Consider the following 24194-nt stretch of genomic DNA (forward strand, 5'->3'; position numbering starts at 1 on the left):
GTAACACAAAGATGAACGAATGTGGTTTAATATGAGATGAATATTTTGTTACGGTTTGATTTCACCAAGTTTACTCTCATGTATATAAGAATTCTTCTTTTTACATTAATGTTAACGTCGCTCACTAAATTACTTAGAACCCAATCCCTCGGCGCAATAAGCTTGCCTTAATTCCTAGTGTTCTTAGAAAATTAAGTCTGAAGATCAAGATCTTAAGACGACCAAGTACCCATACCCTCCTCTCTAAGAAATATTACGCTTGGGAGAATTCAACAAGAACCTAAATTGTAAGGAACCTCCCGGCACTCATGCAATTCATAAATCATGCTACTAAATGAGTTAAATAGGGCAAGCATTGAAACAGATGAATTCCCTAACAATTAATGAAAAATCATATAAATTATGAATCAATTCAAATACATGAGAGTTCACAAGGTTACATCATCCCCCAACAACAAATAGAGTTTAGTTCCACATAGACATGGAGAACCTATATGAATAATGGAAAAGAATGAGATAGTTGACTTCGCGTGCTGTGACACTTTCTAGCGCTCAAGCCCCCTCTGAGGGGCGCCCAAGCTTCTCAGACTGCATTATGGTTGACTTTTATGCACTTTAGTTGACTTTTCTGCATTATGGTTGACTTTTCTGTACTCTGGTTGACTTTTTAGCATTTTGGTTGACTTTTCTGTACTTTGGTTGACTTTTCTGCATTCCAACTCTTTGGTACTTTAACTCTTCCTTTAAATCATTCCAATAGCCTACAAAATTAAGGGAATTTAGTAATAAAATCATCAAGTATAACCTCAACTCTCTAATTGCTAACGGTTGAAAATACTGTTATTTGTGATGTAATTTTGATACTAAATACACCATTTTTCACTTAGAAACTTGCTTGGACTCATTCTTTTTCATTAAGTTGTTTGAATAAGAGAGTTGAGGTTGAATTTGATGATTTTATGACTAATTTCTCTTGTTTTGATAGGTAATGAGATAATACAAAAAGCAGAGATAAAGTGCTAAGGAGTTAGAGCTCAAAAAGGCCTGGAAAAGCACCAAAAGAGGAATCGCACGAAGCTTGAGCCTCGGAAAAATCAACGTTCACCACCCGGGCGCCCTCCTAGGCCGCCCGAGCGGCGGCCCCTGAAGCCTGGGCGAAAAATTGAAGGCTCAAGCCTTACATGAGGACTGTCCACCGCCCGGGCGCCCTCTCTTGGGGTGCCCGAGCGTCGTACATCGCAGATCCGGCCTAGCTTTTGTTCTATTTTGACTCTTTTGGACCGAGCAATGTTTCTACTCTTTTTCGACTTTATTTAAATGACCCAGACACTCTAGGTTTTGTATCTCTAGCTGGAGCAACACAACAGCATACTCTTCTACTCTCTAAAGGCGGATCTGGAAGTGGGAGCTTCCTCTTCTTCTCTTAGGGTTTCACTATCTCAAGCTTTTCCATTATTCATATAGTTTCTCCATGTCTATGGGGAACTAAACTCTATTTGTTGTTGGGGGATGATGTAACCTTTTGAACTCTCATGTATTTGAATTGATTCTTAATTTATATGTTTTTCATTAATTGTTAGGGAATTCATTTGTTTCAATGCTTGCTCTATTTAACTCATTTAGTAGCATGATTTATGAATTGCATGAGTTTCGGGAGGTTCCTTAGAATTCAGGTTCTTGTTGAATTCTTCCAAGGTAATATTTCTCAGGGATGAGGGTACGAGTACTTGGTCGTCTTAAGCTCTTGATCTTCAGACTTAATTTTCTAGGAACACTAGGAATTGCACGAACTATGAATTAAGGCATGCTTATTGCGCCGAGGGATCGGGTTCTAAGTAATTTAGTGAGTGACATTAACATTAATGTACAAAGAAGAATTCATATATACATGAGAGTAAACTTGGTGAAATCAAACCCTAACAACATATTCATCTCATATTAAACCACATTCGTTCATCTCCGTGTTACTCTACTATTGATCAATTTGCATTCATATTTAATTTTATGTCTTTGCATTTGAATCCAACAATCTCATTTTATTTAAGTCTTAATTAATCGAGTTATCACACAACTGTTTAGTGCCGAGAGTCCTCTCGGATACGATACTTGGTCTTACCATTTTATATTACTTGTGCGATTTAGTACACTTATCAATCCATCAACAGTTACTCACAAAACTAAAGCAAAAACATGAGTTAAAGCAAGTTTCTAAGTCAAAAAGGTTGCATTTAGTATCAAAATTACATCACAAATAACGATATTTTCAACCGTTATCATATGGTTTTGCATGTATCTCCTGAAATGCATCTAACAGCATGTAGTACTTGACCTCTATTTGTTCATTCTCAAAATCACTATCAGTATCATCATGAGATTGTGAAGAGTCTGCCATGAAACATAAATTTGACTCTTCTTTAATGCTACAATCATCATCACTTGAAGAGTCTTCATCACTATTTTCCCAAGCAATATATGCTTTCCTTTGCTTCCTGTTCATGTCCTAGGGATACTTGGTGAATTCTTTCTATTTGTTCTTCAGGTCTGGATAGTCAAGCTTAATATGACCATCCTTTCCACATTCATAACATTGTACAACATTGCCTCTTGAGCTCTTCTTTCCTCCTCTTGAAAAGCTTGCATTGTTAGTTGCAGAATTTTTATTCTTCATGAATCTGTTAAATTTTCTCACCGTCATATTCATGATTTATTTTTCTGGTACTTCTACTTCTGATTCAGGTTCAGGGTTAAGATTCTTTGCATCTTTCTTGCTAGTGGCCTTTCGAGCCATTGATTTCTTTTCTTCAATTTCTTCTTCCTCATTTAGCCTTCCAAGCTCCAATTCATGTTCTCTGAGTTTTCCAAATAAGGTGGTCATGTTCATGTTGGTCAACTCTCTTGATTCAGATATTGTAGTGACTTTCGACAGTGATCTTTATGCCAATTTAATCGAATGATTATAAAGTATAGTCGATTGAATGTAAAAGAGTAGCGATAAGACATATCAAACGCTAAGTTTTTATACTGGTTCGGCCAAGCCTACATCCAGTGTCCTTCCAAGCACAGGAAGCCAATGCACTATAATGATCAAGATTTTTACAACAAGGTTTTTACAGAGTCCCCATGTCAAAAGTATAAAACACCTCTCTAACCCTCTAATGAAAATATAGGCAGTATACAAACAGACTAGCAACAAGAATCCCCTCTCCTGCAGTCTAACCCCTCTGAGGCACCCTCAAAGTCAAGTACGCATCACGTCCTTCTTCTTGTAATCATAACAGGGAACTCAACCCAATCTTCAGCTGATTGTACAACCTGATCTTGTAGTAGACACCCAAATGTGTAGATAGAGCAGACTTTGAAACTTAGCAATCTTTTTCTTCAAGAAATTCCAAGTAGTTGATCACCACGGTCAAACTGGTTTCTTGGATCTTTTCCTCTTTCTATAAGAATTAAACTTTATGCAAAAGAATATTAAAATGTTAGAATCACAAAATTTCTCACAGAAATAAAATTTGCATCAATTTATCGATAAACTCATATCAGACGTAATATAATCGACTTCGCTACTAATGCAGTCGAATACATCAATTTAGTTATAACAGTTAGTAGTAGTCAAAGGAATTAATTGAATTCGCAATTAATGCAGTTCATGTCTTAGGATGATTTCATGGCCCATGTTGCATGGCCTACTGACCAGGCTCAGGCTAGTGGAGGAGTTGGAGCATCTGGATCTACTGCCATGGAGGAGGATGACGATGATGAAAATGAGGATGAAGATGAAGAGGAAGAGGAGGACAAAGAAGATGATGATGAGGAGGATGAGTCTGAGTATAGCGGAGGCTGATGCCTCAGAGGATAGCATCTACTGATGGATGCTATTATAACAGGATTTTCGTTCTCTTTATTTTTATGCATTTGTGAATTGTTAAGTTGTAATGTGTGATGTACTTGGCTTAAATGAACTATGTTGCAATGGTTTGGCTATAATGTGTTGTTTGTGATGAGTAATATTGTCTTGTGCTGCTTTATTGTATTGATTGATGTTGAGATGATGCATGGTTTAGTCTCATAGACAGGTGGTTGCTCATAATTGTTAGGAACAGATGCATGAAGTCAAATTGTGATTAATTTGCTGGGCAGGATGTTATTAAATTGTGGAAGTTGATTTAACCTGTGAGAGGTTGGACTCCAGAGTCTTTGATTTATTGAATGCTATTGCTTTGGAAGCATGATTGATTTTGCCTAAGTTTCTATGATTAAACCTCTTGCTTGCTTGTTACACATGATCAACGTCATTTTTTATTCTCCCTTATAAGCCAATGCCAATATGTGAAACCAACAAAGAACAATGTTTTCTTTTCTAACCTTTGAACCTTGAGCCTAAATTTGAAATTTGTAAAGAAAAACTTTTTGAAATCCTTGCCTTGAGTTGAGTATAGTAGAGTATCTTTACCTGTTAATGGAGAATGGTTCAAGTTTGGGGTTGTGAGAAACCGGAAAGAACTTTGTGAAATTCATTAAAGAGCATTGAGCAAAAGCAAAAAGAAAAAGAAAAAGAAAAGAGAAAAGAAGAAAGAAAAGAAAAGGTTAAGCTCAATGAAAGGAAAGTTGTGAATAAATTGAAGATTGGTTTCTCAAGAGATTATTTTTAATGTGGATAAATGAATTATGCACTCTCTTAACTCAAGGATTTTGGTGTCTAGAAAAACCAATTTTCTTCTTAGCTTGGCCTCAATACAAGCCTCAAAAAATCCTTGTGATGATAACTTGCTGTGAGTGTGTTTGATATGTGGTTAAATGAAAGAAAAAGTTGATTCATGTGTCATTGTGATTGTAGAGTGTAAGAGTGTCACCTCACTATACACCTTTGAGTTGAGTGAAACATTATCCTTGGTGAGGAATTGTTCCATGCATTATAGGATAATATTCTTGCTTGGCTGTTGATCATTCATGAGTTTTCATCTGTTATGTATTGTAAATATGTGAGCACCATAGTTGAGCTTGATTGGCTAAAGCATCAGTACATCTTGACTGATATTTTTATAATAAAAAGATATGAGTGATTACTTGTCTTAGAAGAAAGTGCTTTGTGATATGTTGAACCATTGAAGTGTTGTTTAGGCTGAGTTACATGTTGTTTTGCTTGAGAACAAGCAAAGTTTCAAGTTCGGGGTTGTGATAACGGTTGATTTCCCCGTTATTTGTGATTCAATTTTCATACTAAATGAGCCCTTTTAGACTTAGAAACTTGCTTGAACTCTTGTGTTTAGTTAAGTTGTGAATAAAAAGACTTGAGGTTAGAACTTATGATTTTTATCACTAAATTCCTTTGATTTTGTAGGAAATTGGAATGATTTGGAAGAGGAGTTAAAGTACCAAGGAGTTGGAATCCAGAAAGGACAGAAAAAGCACCAGAAAAGAAGGCTACAGAAGGTCGTAGGCGCCTGGTTGCCCCTTTTTGGGGCCCTCAACGCAGGATGTCTCGTATGGATGCCTGGCTACCCGTTTCTAGGGCCCTCAACACAGGATGTCTCGCATCAACGCTTGGGCGCCCTTTCTGGGGCGCTGAGCGCCATCCTCCTTGTGTCGCACACCGCCTAGGCGCCCTCTTACGGGCCCTCAGCGCCACTCCTCTCGTACCAGCGTTTGGTTGCCCTAAGTAAGGGCGATGAGAGCCAACATGTTGGGCTTGGACTCTGTTTTCTGCTTTATTTATGGATTTGTTCATCCTAGGGTTGTTATCTTTGGGCAGCAGAGACATAGAAACACATTTTTTCACTTTGTAGAGGAAGAATTGGATATGGGAGCTCTCTTCAGTTTCTAGGGTTTTTCTATCACTTTCATTCCATTGTACACTTAGTTTCTCCATGATTATGGAGAACTAAACTCATTTGTTGTTGGGGAAGATGTAACCTCTAAACTCTCATGTATTTGAATTTCTTCTGAATTATTATATGCTTTTTTCATTAATTGTTAGGGATTTTCTCCTTTTCTCTATGCTTGTTATGTTTTGATCATTTATATCATGATTTTATGGTGTTCTTTGTTATGGAGATACCTAGAAACCATGATCTAGAGAATTTCTCCCAAAAGCAATATTGCCTAGGGATGGGGATATGAGGTTTGGTTGTCTTAAGCTTCTGTTCGTAATGCAAAATTAATTATTAGGGATGCAAGAGATTGTGGTCTAATAATTAAGGTTAGGATTTCTTCGGCGAGGGATCGGGTTTTAAGTACTTTAGATAGTGACATTAAAAGTTGAATGTAGAAGATGAATTCTTATATGCATGAGAGTAAGGATGGTGAAATCTAAACCCCAACAACATACTCATCTCATAGTATCAAAATCATCCATTCACTTTTGTGTTTTGTCCCAATTGATCAAATTGAATTCATATTTACTTTTTCTGTATTTTGCATTTTAAACCAATGAAATTTTTCTTAAGTCTTAACTAGTTAAGGTATTACATGACTGTCTAGTGTCATGAGTCTTCTGGGATACAATACTTGGTCTTACCATTTTATATTACTTGATACGATTTGGTACACTTGCCGATGTATTAACAGTTGAGCACTCTTTAGTTGTATGCTCCATATTCTGATGATAGAGGCAGTGTTTACTACCATTCACATTCTTAGGCGGTAATTTTTTCTTCAACGGGGGGAGGAGGACGATTCCTGCATAATTCTCCTTCCTAGATGAACGTTTGCTCCTTAACTGCTTTGAATGACCAATCGGTTTGAGCGGGGATGACCTGCAGAAGACACTCTGACACTTAAGTCAGATCTTTTCTTTAAAGATCTAAAGTAATTAAAGTATGGAAAGGGTGTCTTACCAGAAATTAAACATCTACTTATAGAGTTTAAAAGAATCAAACATATTAATTTACCTCTTAATAGTTATTAATGTCATATTAATCACTCACAATAATAGTTTCCGTATTGATTACGCTTTAATTCTGCTCAACTGCTGTCGTGTCCGATCGACTATGAAGTTCTTTTCCGTACCTTAGTCGATTGGTTCATTCAACTCAACTTATAGTAATATTCGATCAGTCAGCTTTCACCCTATAGTAACATATGTAATCCTCATAACTCAAATGTGTTATATTTGTTCGATGTGTCAAAGACTTACTCTTAAACTGTTTATACAATTTGACACTCACGCTAAACTGTTTATACAATTTGACACTCCTAGTTTAAACTTCAGGCTATGATACTATTTAATACCTAAAAAGCTTTATATTCAATTAAGAATAATATATCATTCATTTTTAAATATTTTGGACCATAATATTTCAGAGTTTGAGACGTGAATAAAATTTAATTTTATATTCAAATTCAAAGACTAAAAAAAGTAATTATTTTGCAGGAAAATTATTATTTAAATATTTTTAGTGCAAAAATTTCGTGATAACATATAAAATTTAATATTTATTTATGTATCTCTTTTAAAATATTTATATGATTGTCGCATATTTCTTTTGTGGAAAATTAACATAGGTATTCAAAATCCGTGAGAAATATCTTTTGGGAAAGACTCTGACGTTTTACACAATCGTGAAAAATTACCCATTGTAGATGTGGCTTTTCTCACGGAAAGTATATATGAAAAATTATTCATAGATATTAAAATCCTTGAAAAATGTTTCCTACAAATATATTATTCACAATTTTTTTTCGAAAAAGTCTTGAAAAAAAAATATCCTCCACAAATTTTGAGTGTTCTTATAAATTTTGACTATAAAATATTTTTATTTTTCTTATTATACGTTATATGCATTATATTATTGGATATTTTTGTATTTAAAACCTTTTTGTTATAATATAATTTTTTTATTATTGAATAACTATAGGATATATATATATATATATATAATAGATAAATAAAAGTATATGATAGAATAGTTGAAAATAACTTAGTAAATTAAATTATCAAATAAAACAAATTCAAAAAGATTATATCACCATATTTTCCTTCCTCCCACGGTGAGGTGGACACATTTTGGCTGCAACTAAATACATTAAAGGAATGCCTTAATTAAGTATTAATTACTTCATGACAAATTCAACTCTTTTATTCAACTTGCTGTGGGATCTCAAAGCCTGAATTAGTGTGGACGCATCCTAGGAAATTCAAGTAGGCAGGGATAGAGCCAGGACAAATTGAATAAACATTATTAAAATTTTATAATTTTTAAAATAGTTAAACAATATTCCAATGAGAATATACTTTTTATATAAAGGATCTTACATTTTTTAAAATTCAAGATTACAAATAAAAGTGATTAATTTTATATCTCCTTCTTGATTGTTATAAGTTTCACAATAAATTTAATGACGATACTTGCTTGGTTTTTTAAAAGAATATTTAATTGCATTTTTTAAAGAACAATAAAAAAAAATTTCAAGAAAATTTAAATTAAAATATAATAATAATAATAATAATATCTCAGGTTAATTTTGAAAGTTTAAAATATTTAGATGTGAGTTTTCAGTTTTCAGTTTTCATTTTATCCATTAGGGTTTTAATCATCACTAAATATATAAAATATAAAGAGTACACTTGCTATTAATTACATATTTCCATTGGTTAAGTATATTACACTTTTATTAGTAAAAAAAGAAGTAAATTTTAAGTATAACTGAATTTTGAATCTTCAACACACCTTTTACCGTATGAAATTAGATATTAAGCGTAAAATTATATATTAATGGATGATATAATCTGTGACATGATATATCTAATAAAGAAAAATTAATATTAGAAATAAAGTTCATAATTAGTATTTAAGTAAATATATATATATATATATATATATATATATATATATATATATATATATATATATATATAAATTAATATTTTTTATATAGAAGTAATTATAATACCTTTATTTTACTTTTTAAAAATTTAATTAAAGTCCAATTCAACCATCAAACAAGATTTTAGTTATAACTTTTTTTGAAGAGAATTAGACTTTAAACTGAGATATGGTTGATATTGTGATATATTGGATTAGTATATCATTTTTATATAAACTGCGATATAGTTGAGATGGTTCTAGCAGAATAATTAAAATATGATTATGGATCAAATCTCAAAAGTCATCCTATGGAATGATTTCCATTGATAAAATCATAATATATAAATAGGTCCTATAAAACCATTGATCCTTTTTGGCACATCTTATGTTAAGAATCACAAAAACTTTCATAGAAAATGAATGTTTGTAAGCAAGACAGTCATGTTTGTAAGCATGTATTTTAAACCAAGTTTTTATGTTGTAAACATTAAAAGAGCTTTATGCCAAGAAGGGGGTAAGGTGGGAGGGAAGGTGTTGAATTGGTTCTTTAAAAGTGTTCAGTTCAAAATCTTATGATTTTTTTTCCTTAAATCTAATTGAACATAAGATTTATAGCTTGCTGCATTCCTAGATAGAGTATTTCAACCTATTAAAATATGAAAATAATTGATGAAAATTCTGACAGAAAATTTATAATATTTCGCACAAGAATTAGATTAAAGATATTATTAATATGATACGAATGATCAATCATAACTACACTAATTTATCAACCGATTATGCAATTACACCAAAATTATTATTAAAGATCCAATTTATACATATTTTAAACAAATAATTAAAACTTTAAATTGATAGAAACTTGAAAACAATACACTCAAATTTTATACTAGTTCACACTAAAGGAGTTACATCCAGTTAGTTAAGACAACCTTAAATTGAAGTTTTTACTAATTCAAGATTTTATAACATCCTTATAATTGAACTCTTGAAAAATACAAGAATACAAGTTTCTTGAATCACAAAAGAAACAATAAAAGCACAACAAAAATCATTCTTGTAGACCTAGACTCATACTAGGAGCACCACACAAATACAAACACAGACAAAGACACAAGAAAGATCGAATCTCAAGATTGACTATCTGTAATCAATCAAGAATCTTCTTCAAACTCGCTAAACAAGGAGTAATCATGACTCCAACACCTCTAGAATGAACATTGTGGATTTGTTCATCCAAATCTTGGAAACGTGCATTTCAAAACTTGTAGTGATCTTTTTGGACCACATTTGATTCAGAATAGTTCTTTCAAATGGTAAATATTATCCTTATGTGGGTTTAAGGAATCAAATCTATGATCATAAGTTCCACACCAATTGGTTTAGCATCATCTTGTCCAACACCACTTGGACGACCTCACTATCAAGAGTTTTAGTTGTTGCACCATCTCCTTCTATTGTAAACTATTGACATGTATAACTATCAAACACCACTTTTGTAAAGTATTTCACACGTATAACTTGACAAACAAATAAATAAATTAAATATTCAAATTATTTAAACATTATTAAATGATATTATAATGTTTGAAAAGATTATGAACCTATATAAAAATAATTAAAATAACTTGTTGAATTTATAATGTCACACAGATTTGGCGCTCTTGTGTATTGTGGTACCTTGGAGAGATAACTTTTCAACTATTAACTATTTCATGATATAATTTAAAATGAGGTTGACTTCCTTCTTACTACTTGCAATTGTAGTAAACAATAATAATAAGTAATAATTGATGTGTTGCATTATTGGAAAGGAGATGGGACTTGAATCTCCATTCGTTGCGAACAACAATGTAATCACACAAGTACAAGACATGTTACCTAATTAAGATAACGTCAAAATAGAAAAATAAATAGAAAAATGGTGATGTTCATTGTCTATAAAAGGAAAACCACTCATCTTCGGACTACATCCACATTTGCTCTCCACTTCACCGTATTACAACTTACCCGAGTTCAAGAAGCCATGGCCTCTTACCGGTGCACCATGTTTGCTTTCATGATTGCTATTTCCTTTTCAACCTTGGACATCACATTCGCATCACTTCCATCTCTACTCCCAGGAATCCCACAAATTGGAGTTCCACCTGTCGGAGTCCCACCCATACAAGTTCCACCTATAGGAGTTCCACCTATAAGAGTTCCACCTGTACAAGTTTCACCAATAGGAGTCCCACCTATACGAGTCTCACCTGTACAAGTTCCACCTGTACAAGTTCCACCTGTACAAGTTCCACCTGTACAAGTCCCACCTGTAGGAGTCCCACCTGTAGGAGTCCCACCTGTAGGAGTCCCACCTGTAGGAGTCCCACCTGTAGTAATCCCACCTGTAGTAATCCCACCTGTGGGAGTCCCCCCTGTGGGAGTCCCGCCTGTGGGAGTGCCACCTCCTGTGGGAGTGCCACCTCCTGTGGGAGTGCCACCTGTGGGAGTGCCACCTGTGGGAGTGCCACCTGTGGGAGTGCCACCTGTGGGAGTGCCACCTGTGGGAGTGCCACCTGTGAGAGTCCCACCTGTGGGAGTCCCACCACTGCCTCTAGTCCCACCTGTGGGAGTCCCACCACTGCCTCTAATCCCACCACTGCCTTAATCTGATTGTCATAGTTATATTTGCCCAATCTTCCTAATATCCAAGATTCTAGTTGGATTTGGATTGGATATTGGGTATCTGTCAATCGCTACATGCTTTGCTTGAATTTCAATAAGTGATTTATATAATGATCGCATAAATGATGTAACTTGTATGTTTTTTGAATTTGAATTTCTTTCTCAGTGTTCCATTTTCGCTTTTGAATATTTGTATTTCCGTTGCACCTCTGCATTACTTCATGCAGTGCATTTGCCTAGAGTCGACAGACTCATTACTATGGAATGGATGTGTTTGATCATAAATATTTCTTTCTTCTTCTCTTTCCCACAGTATATTTTAGTTAGTAATTAATGCCCTAACTTCCTAAAACAAGATAGTAGTAACGTGGACATTCAAAATTAAATGAATAAAGTTTTTTTTACGACTTTAATAATCTATACAACTACCTAATATAATATTAAAGTTATCTAGATTAATATACTATTAGAGTAAACTAAAATAGGATTTGTAAAACTATTATTACATGATTAAAATGTATTTTGTTTCATCAAATTAGTTTACCTTACTAAAACCTAAATAATATATTATATTGATCCATGCCTATGACAGGTTGATGAGAAAGTTGTATAATATTCAGAAACATTGAATAACTAAACGATTTATTAATATACAAAAATAATATAAACTGCGTAATTATGTTGGAGAGTCAATTCAAAATACCATTGTAGAACTATCAAAGCATAACTAATATTTATAAAATTGTCTTTTTTATTATAAAGGAACCTTAGTATAAGACTAATTATTATTTATATGATGATGCAAACCATCATACATGTATAATAAGATGGGAGTAGAATAAACTTTTGTATTTTCTTACAAATATATAAAATTTAATTAACAAAATTTTAATTCTAACGTGAATATTTCTTGCAATTAATTTTTATTGTTAGAATTCATTATTATAACAAAAGTTACATTAACGTAAATATTTCTTATAAGTAAATGTTAGTTCTAAAATTCATTATTATATTAACAAGAAGAAAAAAGAAGAAGAAAAAAGCACTGAATATATTTCATCAATTAACCAATGTAAAACAAATAACCATTATACAATAAATGGCATTTTAAATTTGAGAAACGGAAACCTAAATAGCTACACCCGTCGTTCTTCCCAGCCAACGTTCATTTGGTTCTTTCGGTCGTGGTCGGGAGGTGTTTGTGTGCGCTCCGTTGACGTTGTGAGGACGTTGGTGTCGTGACCGAAGGTTGCATGCTGCGTTTAAGGATTTTTGTCAAGGGTTCGTGTTGTTGTTGAAGTATTTTCGTTGAAGGCTCGTGGTGGACGGTCATTAGTACATTCTTTGTCGCTGCCATGGTGTAGTGTGGCTGTTATGGAGGAAGGGTGTCAAGAATCCCTGTCCTTGAGGTCAGTTATGTGAAGTTGTGAATGGTTTCAGAAATTTAAACTTGTTTTGTAATTTTGGTTTTTTAGGAACTTAGATTTTGTAGACTTTGGTAAAAAGGTTATTTTCATTCCTCCCACCAATTAAGATTCGTAATTCGTAGTTTTGCTTTGGATTATGCTTCGAATAATGGTGAACAATTCCTTTCAATACGTGCTTTCAATACGTGGTTTAATGGAATCTGCTGGCTATTTGAACACTTCAGAACTTAACTCATGGTCTAATGAAAAGTGAATTGGCTAGGAAAGGGTTTAAAGTATGTTAGACTATCAAAATGATTCATTTTGGGAGAATTACCAGTCAGTAGTCTATTTGATATAATTCTTGTATCAAAAACAAAGAAACTATATAACCTGTTCAGTGAGTAGATAGTGCAACCCTGCCATACATCCCTTTTTTCGAAGTGGATAAGTTGTGTATGCTCTGTTAATAATATATCTGTCATGCCACTAGTTCATTTTACCCTGGGTTGATGCTGTGAGTGGTAGCTATAGTGTAGATCATCTCGTTAATTTATAATTTTAGTGGTTGTGTTAAGAAAGGAATGCATGCTAGAAATTGTTAGGACTTGTTTTCTGGTATTCACGTTGATATTTCACTTGAATGGGTTGTTTATGAATGGTTGTATCTAGGATTATTTGGTATGAGTTTTATACGTTAATAAACTTATGCCCAAATGTGAAATTTGATGTATGTGATCCGGGCCTTGCATTGTCTAAGAGCTTCCATCCTGTTTATAAAAACCTGCATTCTTCCAAAGATATTGTTCCTGGGGTCGAGTCACCTAAATCTGTGGGCTTGGCGCTACGTTCGTCTGATCTTCTCGCCGTCCTCTCTCCCCTTTGTCAAAGTTCATTCGTCCTGTACGTCTGGGAGGGTACCTGTTAAAGGTGTTCCGAAGCTTAAGTCAATAAAGGTCCGATTGGTTGTTTAGGTACTGCAATAAATGCATAATTAATTAATATGCTTACCTCTTACCTTTGACCTGTATTTATAGTTTTGATCATGGGCCTGAGATTAGCAAGGCCTTAATCACGCCCCAATCCAGAGCCCAATCCTCTAGTCGGTGCTTAACCTTAATCACCTCTGCAAACCTACCTGTCTTGATCGCCCGGTCTGGTTGCTCGAGTCCTACTGAACGTCCCATGTGTTCTGTAGATGACCGTCCGGGGGTCATCTGGTACAGATATATCATCTAACTTTCATTGTGCTTCGTTGTGAAGACTCATAATCTTATAAGAGTGGAATTATTAGGTAGTTGCACATATTTGTTGCTCTCATATCTCTTTGGAAATCTTTAACCCACACACCTTTCATACTCATTTTCTTCATTAGGCACAATTATGAGTGCATCTTTTTTTTTTTACAACTGCATTTGGTTGAACTATTGTTCTTTTCAATCTTCTTCTGGGGATGAAATCTTTACGTCTCCACCTAGGATAATTTTCCAAAAACTAATGGTTTGTGAACTTGATGTATAGCTCCATTTTGGACTAACCCTAGCAAGTATTCTTTAACACTTAGCAAATCCTAACTAAAAATCCAAATCCAAATTATTACTTGGGATTATAACCACTAATGCATTCCTTAAACAATAAGCCGCTCCTTACTTAAGACAAAGAGAGTATCTCGCTGATCAACATTTAAAAGGTTCCTGCAAGTGTATTAGAGGCAATAAAAGCATAAGAAAGGACTATAAGGTTATAGCAAAGAGTTAAGAGCATTTATGTGAAAAAAAAGAAAAAAAAAACTAGCTAGGTCACCTGATGTTGTTGAAGTACTTGAGAAACACAAGAAAAAAAAGTTGAATAGTGTTTTTGGAAAACGTTTTTCACCACCCTTATGTTATAGCACATTGTCAAGCGAGTGAGATATTCTTTTAAAGGCTCAGAAGCTTGACTTAAAATATAAGCTTTATAAAAATCAACATGTTAATCAGAATAATTTCTACTACAGCGTTTGTAAGAACTTCCTTCAAAAATAAAGGATCGTTTAGGTTGGAAGTTCTTATATTTTGAAATAAAAAGCTTAGCTGCAGATTATCTAAGATGATCGTTTAGTAAAGAGAATAGAGAATAATACAAGAGATTTTATATTGGTTCTCTCAAACTAAGCTACGACTTGTTTCCTTTGCAAATGGTTCAACTATAATCTTCACACAATTACAAATGAAAATTAGCACCACTCCTAGTACTCACCTACCTCGTCGAGATTTCCTTTGTGTATTAGCACCATTGTTGGTACTCAGCACTCTATCGAGATGTCCTTTAAGTGATCACACCATTCTTAGTACATAACACCCTGCTGAGATTTCCTGGAGTATTTGAACCACTCCTGGTACTAGACTGCTACCAATGAGGAGCATTGGTATCTTGAAGTGATTTTTATTATGTTACTACTGAAGACTTGAATAATCTTTTATATCAATCTTAAAAGCATTCTTTGTAGAAACAATTGTATATGATTCATTTGGTAATTGTAAAATGATCAGAAACATCTCAAACTAGAGTTTCATCACAGTAGTAATCGATTATCTAAGGGGATAATCGATTATCACAAGCTAAAATAGAAAGGGGTTGCTCATGCAAATAATCGATTATTGTTGAGACTTCGGCAAGTGTACCGAATCATACAAGTAATATAAAATGGTAAGACCAAGTATCGTGTCACAAGAGACTCTCGGCACTAGACAGTTGTGTGATAACTCGATTAATTAAGACTTAAAAGGAATGAAATCATTGGTTTAGAATGCAAATACAGAAAATTAAATATGAATGCAGTTTTGATCAATTGAAGAGTAGCACAGCGATGAACGAATGAGGTTTGTGTTATGAGATGAATATGTTGTTGGGGTTAGATTTCACCAAGTTTACTCTCATGTATATAAGAATTCTTCTTCTTTCATTAAATTCAACATCACTCAATAAATTACTTAAAACCCGATCCCTCGGTGAAGAAAACCTATCCTTAATTACTAGTTCATACAATTCCTAACATTCCTAATAATTAATTCTGAAGATCAAGAGCTTAAGACGACCAAGACTCATACCCCCATCCTTGAGAAATACTGCTCTTAGAAATAATTTTACAAGAACCTGAATTCTAAGGAACCTCCCGACACTCATGCAATTCATACATCACGCTATGAATGAGTTAAACAAAGCGAGCATTGATCATAGAAGAATTACCCTAACAGTTAAAGAAAGAAGCATAAATTATTAAGAATCAATTCAAATACATGAGACTTCACAAGGTTACATCATCCCACAACAACAAATAGAAGTTAGTTCCCCATTGTCATGAGAAACACTACAAGAAAAAAGTGTATCACATACAGCAAAAATCCGTATATAAGACTCAAAATCCGTATATATTCTGTGTTTATATACGGATTACATACGGACAAAAATCTGTATATAATACCATCGTAGCTATGTTTACATACGGATTTATCCGTATATAACTTATATACAGAAATTATATACGGATTTATCCGTATATAAGTTATATATGGAAATATCCGTATATAACTTATATACGAAAATTATATACGGATTTATCCGTATATAAGTTATATACGGAAATATCCGTATATAACTTATATACGGATTTATCCGTATATAATGGTTTAACAAGAGCTAAATAAATTCTCTGTATATAGCAGTTCCCCCATGCACAATATACAAGCAGACCTGGACATTATAGTGAACATTCAGCATTGTTATAAACAAACCTGGACATTATACATTACACATTGACATATAAATTTAATAAGGTTTTCAGATACACTTAATCCACAAAGGAAACATTTATGAATACATAAATATTGTTTACATCAATATAACTGCAACATTTGGTAAGTTCATAAACAGATTGTAGTTGTTGTTCTAAATAAGTTCAACAGTAATGGAAATAAGTTCTATAAAATGCCTAATAATGGATATAATCATTTCCATCTTGTGGTTGTTCATCTGGTGGTTGCTGGTGTGGTGGTTGCTGTTCTGGAGGTTGCTGTTCTGGAGGTTGCTGTTCTGGTTGGACTATATTGGGTACGTCATTTTGAACTTGAGGATTTGGAAGGTTTAAAAATTGTTGTGCAGCCGCGGCGGCTGAAGGCGGAAAGAATGGCAGGTGGACGCCAATAAAGCCTTCAAGATTTTGAAGCTGCTGACCATATTGTTGTAACTGCGATTTCAGGTTAAGAATTTCTTCTGAATTTTGAGGTTGAGCAGTAGAAGATGCCTGTGTTTGTTGGATGTAACTATCAACACAGTCATCTTGGGAAGTGACATTTCCAATGCCGTATACGCGTCCCTTGTATTTTCCACCAGCAGCCTCTAACCAACATCGGTTTCTCAATCTTTCCTCCTCCGCAGGGTCTAGAGGAGAAGATGTTGAGACACCAACAGATGCAGTCTCAGATCTAATTTGAGAAAATTTTGCAACAAATTGTTCCTGTTAAATGAATAAATATTATCATTACACATGAGGTTTAAAAACCGAAAATTTATAATGTGATAGAGTTAGTACAAACTTACATGGGTCCGCCTAGACCTTTCGTCCACAAAATCTCCTGTTGATTGACGAATATGTGTCTGCTGAAATATTTCATCAACATGCACAGACCGACCAAGCTCTTGTGACTGCAAACAAAAGGAGTTGTTACTAAATATTTGTAAAGTTTATGATTACAAATATAACAAAAAAAATGTACAAGTTATATACCAAACGAATAGCATGCTCATGCACGCTTATAGATCCTCTAGTGTGCAAACAACCACCCTTTTTAGATGTCCGATTCTTCTTTGCCGTTTCACACTTTTGTCTATAAAGTGGCATGTTCCACTTTTCCAAAAGAGCATTCCAAGTATCGTCCCCCAGCCAATCAGGTCTTTTTCCTAGAGTTCTAGCTTTTTTATACATCTCTGAGAGTCTATGAGATGCCTTGGTGTGATAATTTTTTTTGACCTTTTCCTCATCTTCAGGCTTCCATGAAACCCTTCTCTGTTATATTAGAAATAATAGGTTTGAATAAGTAAACAAGTTCAAAGTATAAATTAAATGCAGGACACCAACTATTGACTTGTAACAGGATTAGGAATGAAAAGTGTTTACCTTAAAACGTTCGAAGAAGACATCTCTGGTTGACTTAGGGATTGAGCCCCATGTTAGCCATGGCTCATCAAACTGTTCCTTGATGGTGGCTGTGATTGCCTTGGATGCAGTTTTTGTAGGATAAAAGCTAAAACAAAATTAAACTCAAACATTACAATAATACAACAATGAATTGTCTATATATTAATTGAGTTATTTTTTTTCTTACCCTCCTCCAATGGGTGTAATGATTGGACGACTATTGGAACATTCTTCCATGTTATTGGCGGCTGAACTAGAATGTGGATCTGCATCCTCTATACCAGGTGATGCTGCAAAATTTCTCGGAGTTGATGGGTTAGAACCAACATTGGGAGAGAGTGAAGCCATTCGATAAGGAGGCACTTGGTATGGAGTGGGTGTCAAGCCAGGCACTTGTATCGGAGGTGGAAAAGATGTACCAATAGAGGTAGGTGAAGATGTAGGAACTTGATGTGGAGTGGGAGTGAAGCCAGGAACAACTAATGGAGGTGGAACAGATCTAGCAGTAGAGGTAGAGGTAGGTGTAGTTGGTTGACTGGTTGAACCAATTTCATTATTGAAACGTGTCATCAACTTCACTACGTATGATTTCTTCCCCTTCCCCTTATTAGAATTTCCTGAAGGTGGAATAGGAGGGCCAGAAGGACCTGATGCCATATTCTTGAACATAATATATATTTTTATACAATAGAAGAAAAGAAAATTTAGAAAAATGTACAATGAGAGATAAATGCAATAAAACTGTATTAGTAAATGTTTAATCTTAAGACTTACATTCATAAGAACTTAAGATTGTGGACAACATTATAAATGGAATAAAAATATTTCTTCTTATTTGTTCATTAATCTAAATACCACCAATAATTTAATCCCAGTGGTAAGATAAAAAGATTGTTTTTCTTAAATGAACTTTTGGGGGTGACTAAGTGTTGTTAAAAGAGTAAGTGCTAGTATAGCTTGTGAGTCCACTGGCTTAACTTGGATTAGTTGGAAACTGAGTTGACTTCTCCACGTGAAGGATCTAAGACAAATAAAAAATAAATCTAACTAAGTTGCGAGGATTGAAGTACATACATTTTGCAAATGTTTGTACTTAATTGTTGATGTGTTAATGATTTTTCAGTTTTCCCCCTCTGTTGTTTATAGGTTCTGGTTGCAAGTCATGAAGAGGAGGAAAAAGAGACAGAAGTCATTGCTGCTGTGGATTTTCGAGGCCACCCAGTAGACAAGACAAAAACTGGAGGATGGCTAGCAGCAAGGCTCATCTTAGGTTTACATTAATCTCAATCCATAGAAATTGGAGTCATGTTCTCAAGGTTGAACCAAATTTGGCTCCAACAAAATCCTTTTTTTTAAAACAGGTACTGAACAGGCCAAGAATATGTGTGATGGGCATAGCCATGAATTTAGTGACCTACTTGGTTAGAGATTTGAATCTCCCTTCACCTGATTCTGCCACCATAGTTACCAATGTCATGGGAACTGTCAACCTTCTTGGCCTTGTTGGTGGCTTCCTTGCTGATGCCAAACTTGGCAGATACCTCACTGTTGCCATATCTACAACCATCGCTGCTGTGGTATGTTAAAAGATTTGCATATTTTGATACACTCAATAGTCACTTAACTCATTTCTTTGGCTTTTAACCAGACTTAGGCAACCAATTTTCTCTCTTCCCTTAAGGGAAAGTGGTTTTCAAGTGCAAATTATATAAAATGAATAAAAGAATGTTCACTATTTACTCTTAACATCTTTCTATCTATACTAGAAGTCAGTAATTAGTTTTCATGTCACTTGTGTTGGACCAGGGAGTGAGTTTGTTAACTACGGCTACCACCATTCCTAGCATGAGGCCCCCCACATGCAGTGGTGTCAGAAAACAACACCATGAATGCATTCAGGCTACTGGCAAACAATTGGCTTTGCTATATATAGCACTTAACACTATACCAGTGGGTGGAGGAGGAATAAAATCCAATGTCTCGGGTTTGGGGTCTTTCAAACAATCACTTTATACAATTAATTTTTTATACAGTCAATAATAATACAGTTTCCACATAAAACTTATATGTATGACTAGAGCAGTGTAAGCCACAAGCTGAGACATTTACCTCGTACCCCCCCCCCCCCCCATTTATTTAGGCTCCAAATTTTCTATTATATTCCTTTAATAATTTAACTAAATTATGCGATGAAAACTTTTGTTGAAGAAATCAATCTTGATTTTTTTAAATGAAGATATTGCTATAAACTCTATTAGTAAATGTTTAATCTTAAGACTTACATTCATAAGAACTTAAGATTGTGGACAACATTATAAATGCATCAAAAATATGGAGGAACACACCCTAACTCTATTCAGTGCTAGAACTATGAAATTCATCTTCATTGTCATCTTCACCCTGTTCCTCTGCATTGTATTCTTCTGATTCCGTTGTATCTTCATCTATCTGCCCTTGAAATGATGAAATATTGTTAGGGTTCACTTATTCAAGAGCAGCATCTACATCTTCTAATCGGACTACTTCTTCAACGTCAATGACGTCATTAACATGTGACATTTCCTCCACTTGGTATGGCACATCGGCTTCTACATCATTCGAATCAATGCGACCTCTAGGCCTCGTTTTTATCGCAACACACCAACCTCGTTTGTCCGTGCGTGATGTAGGATATGGTACATATTACACTTGTTGTACATTATGTGCAATTATAAAAGGATCAAACAACACATATCTTTTATCCATTCGAATATCCACAATGCCATACTTTGAATCCACTCTTGTACCTATTCTCGATGGATCAAACCAATCACAATAAAATAATACAATTTTCTTTTATGTGGTTGTTGAATTGTATTCGAACTCATAAATGTGTTTAATGACACCATAGAAATCATCTTGACCTCCTTCTGTTAGCCCTTTAACATGAACCCCACTATTTATTGTCTTCTTGCCCTGACTCCATGCATGCGTATGAAATTTGTATCCATTAGCAAAGAATGTGTGCCATTCCTTTACACACCTTAAAGGACCAAGTGATAAATCTCTAAGATGTTGGTTCCTCACACTTAAAGGATCGTTATGAACCTACAACCATTCAGGATATGAACCTAATCAACAATGTAATGATTAAAGAATTAAGGAAGAAATGAATGTGTTAGAATGATAGGAAGTCGTACTTTTTGCCTGAACCACAATGGGAAATTAGCATGTATGTATGTCGAACTGTTTGACTCAGATAGTTGATAGGTATGTAAGAATGACCTGTTGACATGTATGACGAGATTAGATCAAAGACAATGCATGTAATCAAATGAAAAAACCTCCTATGGGTAATATAATTGATTTTGGAGGCTTACTCAAGGTAAGGTTCAACTTCATTGCAATTGATCAATACATGAACATGAGCTGATCTCAATTCTTCATCACTTAACCAATGTGTTGATTCCCTCCCAGAATGACGACTAGGTTGGTCAAACACTGATAATGTTTTTGTTAGGCTTTCTATTTGAATGTCTACTTCATTTCTACTGCTTTGTGGTGTTAACATGAAGTTTTTGAAATAGTGGGAACAAAAATGAGTTGTTTCTCTGTGCAAGTATGATGCGCAAATAGATCCTTCAACCCTAGCTTTATTCTTTACTGAACGTTTAGCATATCCCATGAACCTACAAATTTGAAACTGATATGTTAGGATTTTTGAATTATGCGTAGTAAATTGAACGATAAGATGTCATATTGTCACCTTTCAAATGGGTACATCCACCTATAGTGGACTGGTCCACCAAGTCGTGCCTCATATGGAAGATGGATAGGGAGATGTTCCATAGAATCAAAGAATGAAGGAGGAAATATTCTCTCCATCTTGCACAGAATGAGAGGAATGTTTTCTTCCATCTTCGCTAGGTCATCCTTGTTCAATGTAGTAGAACACAAATCTCTAAAGAAATGACTTATCTCTGCAATGGGATTGAGAACATGAGACGGTAAAGAACTAAACGCAATAGGAAGTAAGCATTCCATAAACACATGGCAGTCATGGCTTTTCATCCCAATGAGCTTTCCCCTATTCACATCAACACACCTTGACAAGTTAGAAGAATATCCATCAGGCATCCTAAGAGCTTTTACCCAATGACAGACTTCTTTTGTTTGATCTGCTGAAAGTGTATAATTTGGTTTTGGCTTATACATGTTTCCATTGGTATGCCTTTTTAGCTCCAAATCTTTTCGTCTACAGTACAAAGCTATATCCATTCGGGCCTTCTCATTGTCTTTTGTCTTCCCCACAACATTCATCACAGTATTAAAGATGTTGTCAAAGAAATTTTTTTCAATGTGCATGAAATCAAGATTATGCCTTAACAAATTATCCTTCCAATAGGGTAGATCCCAAAAGATGCTTTTTTTTGTCCAATTATGCCACTCACCGTATCCATCAATTCTTGGTGCACCATTTTCAGTTATTTTAGGATAACCATTGATTCTATTCCAAACTTCTACTCCCGTAAGATATGGTGGTGCGTCATCCATCTCCACTTCCCCCTTCTTGAAAGCATTCCTATTCCTCCTAAAGGCATGGTCATTCGGTAAAAACCTCCGATGGGAGTCAAACCATGAATTTTTTGCCCCATGATATAATCTAAAAGCCTTTGTATGTTCCATACAATGTGGGCATGCCAGTTTACCATGAGTGCTCCAACCGGACAACATACCATAAGCAGGAAAATCATTAATTGTCCACATCAGCATGGCCCTCAAAATAAAGTGTTGTTTCCTTGAAATATCATATGTTATGACACCCGTCCACAGCTTCTTCAATTCGTCTATCAAGGGCTCTAAGTACACATCTATGCCAACCTTTGGATTGAGTGGCCCGGGAATGAGACATGTCAAGAACATTTAAGGTTTAGACATGCACATTTCTGGAGGAAGATTATAAGGGGTGACAATAACTGGCCAACATGAATATGGTATATTTGATGCCTGTACATATGGGTTAAAACCGTCAGAGCATAAACCGAGTCGTACATTGCGTGGCTCGGTAGCAAAGTCAGGATATACTCTATCAAAGTGCTTCCAAGCCTCTCCATCGCATGGATGACGCAATACACCATTCGTCGACATGTTCTGATAGTGCCAAGTCATTTCTCCTGCAGTTTGTGTTGAGGCATACATTCTTTGTAGTCTAGGAATTAATGGCAAATAGAACATTGATTTCATAGGAACTTGCTTTGTAGTAGTTGCTCCCATATTACGTGGTTGATATCTTGGCTTTCCACAAAATTTGTATTCAAGCAACGCGCCATCATTCTTACCATATTCATTATCATAGAAGAGCATGCAACCATCCACGCAACAATCAATCCTCTGCGATTGTAATCCCAACTTTGATACACACTTTTTTGCTTCGTAGTATGTTTTAGGCAAACCTGATTTGATGGGTGTTGCATCCATAACCATTTTTGCAATAAAATCTATGCATTGGTTAGGAATATTCCAATTTGACTTGCAAGCTAATAGTCTGACACACATTGATAATTTCGAGTCTGATGCTCCTCCATACAACGGTTGGTTTGCATCCAACAAAAAATTAAAAAACCTTTGTGTTTCTTCATTCGGAGCCTCTTCAATGTTATTAGAAGTATATGCTTGCCACGACTCATTTTGCCCAAGAGCATCATGCACCATGTCTTCCATTGTTTGAAATTGGTTAATTTGACCACCTTCCGTCTCTACAGCCCTCCAACTTTGATGATTCTGTACATCATCTTCTGGTATTATTTCCCTATGATCCTCCCAAATGAAATAATTAGGCTTGAAACCGTTCTTGTAAAGGTGAACTTTGACAACTCTTTCGTGCAGAATCTTTGTACAATCGCACTTTAAACATGGACATCGAAGACCCCCATCTCTACGATAATGTTCTTGTTCACAAGCTTTAGTTATAAACTCTTCAACACCTAATACAAAAGACTCTTTCAAAGCACCTCTTCCTCTATGACACCTATCGTACATCCATGCACGATTTGATGGGGAATGATCCATGTTCTGTACATAAATCGATTACAAAACAATTAGCCAATGCTTAATATACGTCTCTATATTATGACACGTACCCTATCAAATGGCTTCCTA

At 34.8% G+C, this 24194-nt stretch overlaps 3 protein-coding genes and 1 pseudogene across 3 annotated transcripts; 2 read left to right on the forward strand and 2 right to left on the reverse strand.

The window, feature by feature from the left end:
* Positions 1-10713: 10713 nt before the first annotated feature.
* On the forward strand, positions 10714-11759 carry LOC108322201 (repetitive proline-rich cell wall protein 2-like). Its single transcript, XM_052871534.1, has 2 exons — positions 10714-11275; positions 11306-11759. The coding sequence occupies exons 1-2, from the start codon at positions 10729-10731 to the stop codon at positions 11455-11457; spliced, it is 699 nt and encodes a 232-aa protein (XP_052727494.1). The 5' UTR covers positions 10714-10728; the 3' UTR covers positions 11458-11759.
* A 5053-nt stretch (positions 11760-16812) lies between these two features.
* Positions 16813-18713, reverse strand: LOC108321751 (uncharacterized). The gene is made up of 5 exons (XM_052872297.1): positions 18244-18713; positions 18036-18162; positions 17646-17924; positions 17459-17563; positions 16813-17375 (listed from the first exon to the last, which is right to left on the reverse strand). The coding sequence occupies exons 1-5, from the start codon at positions 18711-18713 to the stop codon at positions 16851-16853; spliced, it is 1506 nt and encodes a 501-aa protein (XP_052728257.1). The 3' UTR covers positions 16813-16850.
* A 62-nt stretch (positions 18714-18775) lies between these two features.
* Positions 18776-20096, forward strand: LOC128195209 (protein NRT1/ PTR FAMILY 6.4-like; annotated as a pseudogene).
* A 1315-nt stretch (positions 20097-21411) lies between these two features.
* LOC128195210 (uncharacterized) lies at positions 21412-22958 on the reverse strand. Its single transcript, XM_052872301.1, has 2 exons — positions 21802-22958; positions 21412-21724 (listed from the first exon to the last, which is right to left on the reverse strand). Exons 1-2 carry the CDS (start codon positions 22956-22958, stop codon positions 21412-21414), a joined length of 1470 nt encoding a protein of 489 aa, XP_052728261.1.
* Positions 22959-24194: the final 1236 nt, after the last annotated feature.

The sequence above is a fragment of the Vigna angularis genome, chromosome 1 (genome assembly GCF_016808095.1).
Source record: "Vigna angularis cultivar LongXiaoDou No.4 chromosome 1, ASM1680809v1, whole genome shotgun sequence".
Lineage (NCBI taxonomy): Eukaryota > Viridiplantae > Streptophyta > Magnoliopsida > Fabales > Fabaceae > Vigna > Vigna angularis.

Bases quoted from the DNA above. Each gene is read 5' to 3' on its own strand.
- LOC108322201 (XM_052871534.1), top strand. From the start codon at position 10,729: ATGGTGATGTTCATTGTCTATAAAAGGAAAACCACTCATCTTCGGACT. The intron at 11,276-11,305 runs CTGTGGGAGTGC...TGGGAGTGCCAC, and splicing joins TCCTGTGGGAGTGCCACCTC to CTGTGGGAGTGCCACCTGTG.
- LOC108321751 (XM_052872297.1), bottom strand. From the start codon at position 18,713: ATGGCATCAGGTCCTTCTGGCCCTCCTATTCCACCTTCAGGAAATTCT. The intron at 18,163-18,243 runs GTAAGAAAAAAA...ATTTTGTTTTAG, and splicing joins ATTACACCCATTGGAGGAGG to CTTTTATCCTACAAAAACTG. The intron at 17,376-17,458 runs GTAAGTTTGTAC...TTCATTTAACAG, and splicing joins AAAGGTCTAGGCGGACCCAT to GAACAATTTGTTGCAAAATT.
- LOC128195210 (XM_052872301.1), bottom strand. From the start codon at position 22,958: ATGTTCTTGACATGTCTCATTCCCGGGCCACTCAATCCAAAGGTTGGC. The intron at 21,725-21,801 runs GTGACAATATGA...TCAAATTTGTAG, and splicing joins TGGATGTACCCATTTGAAAG to GTTCATGGGATATGCTAAAC.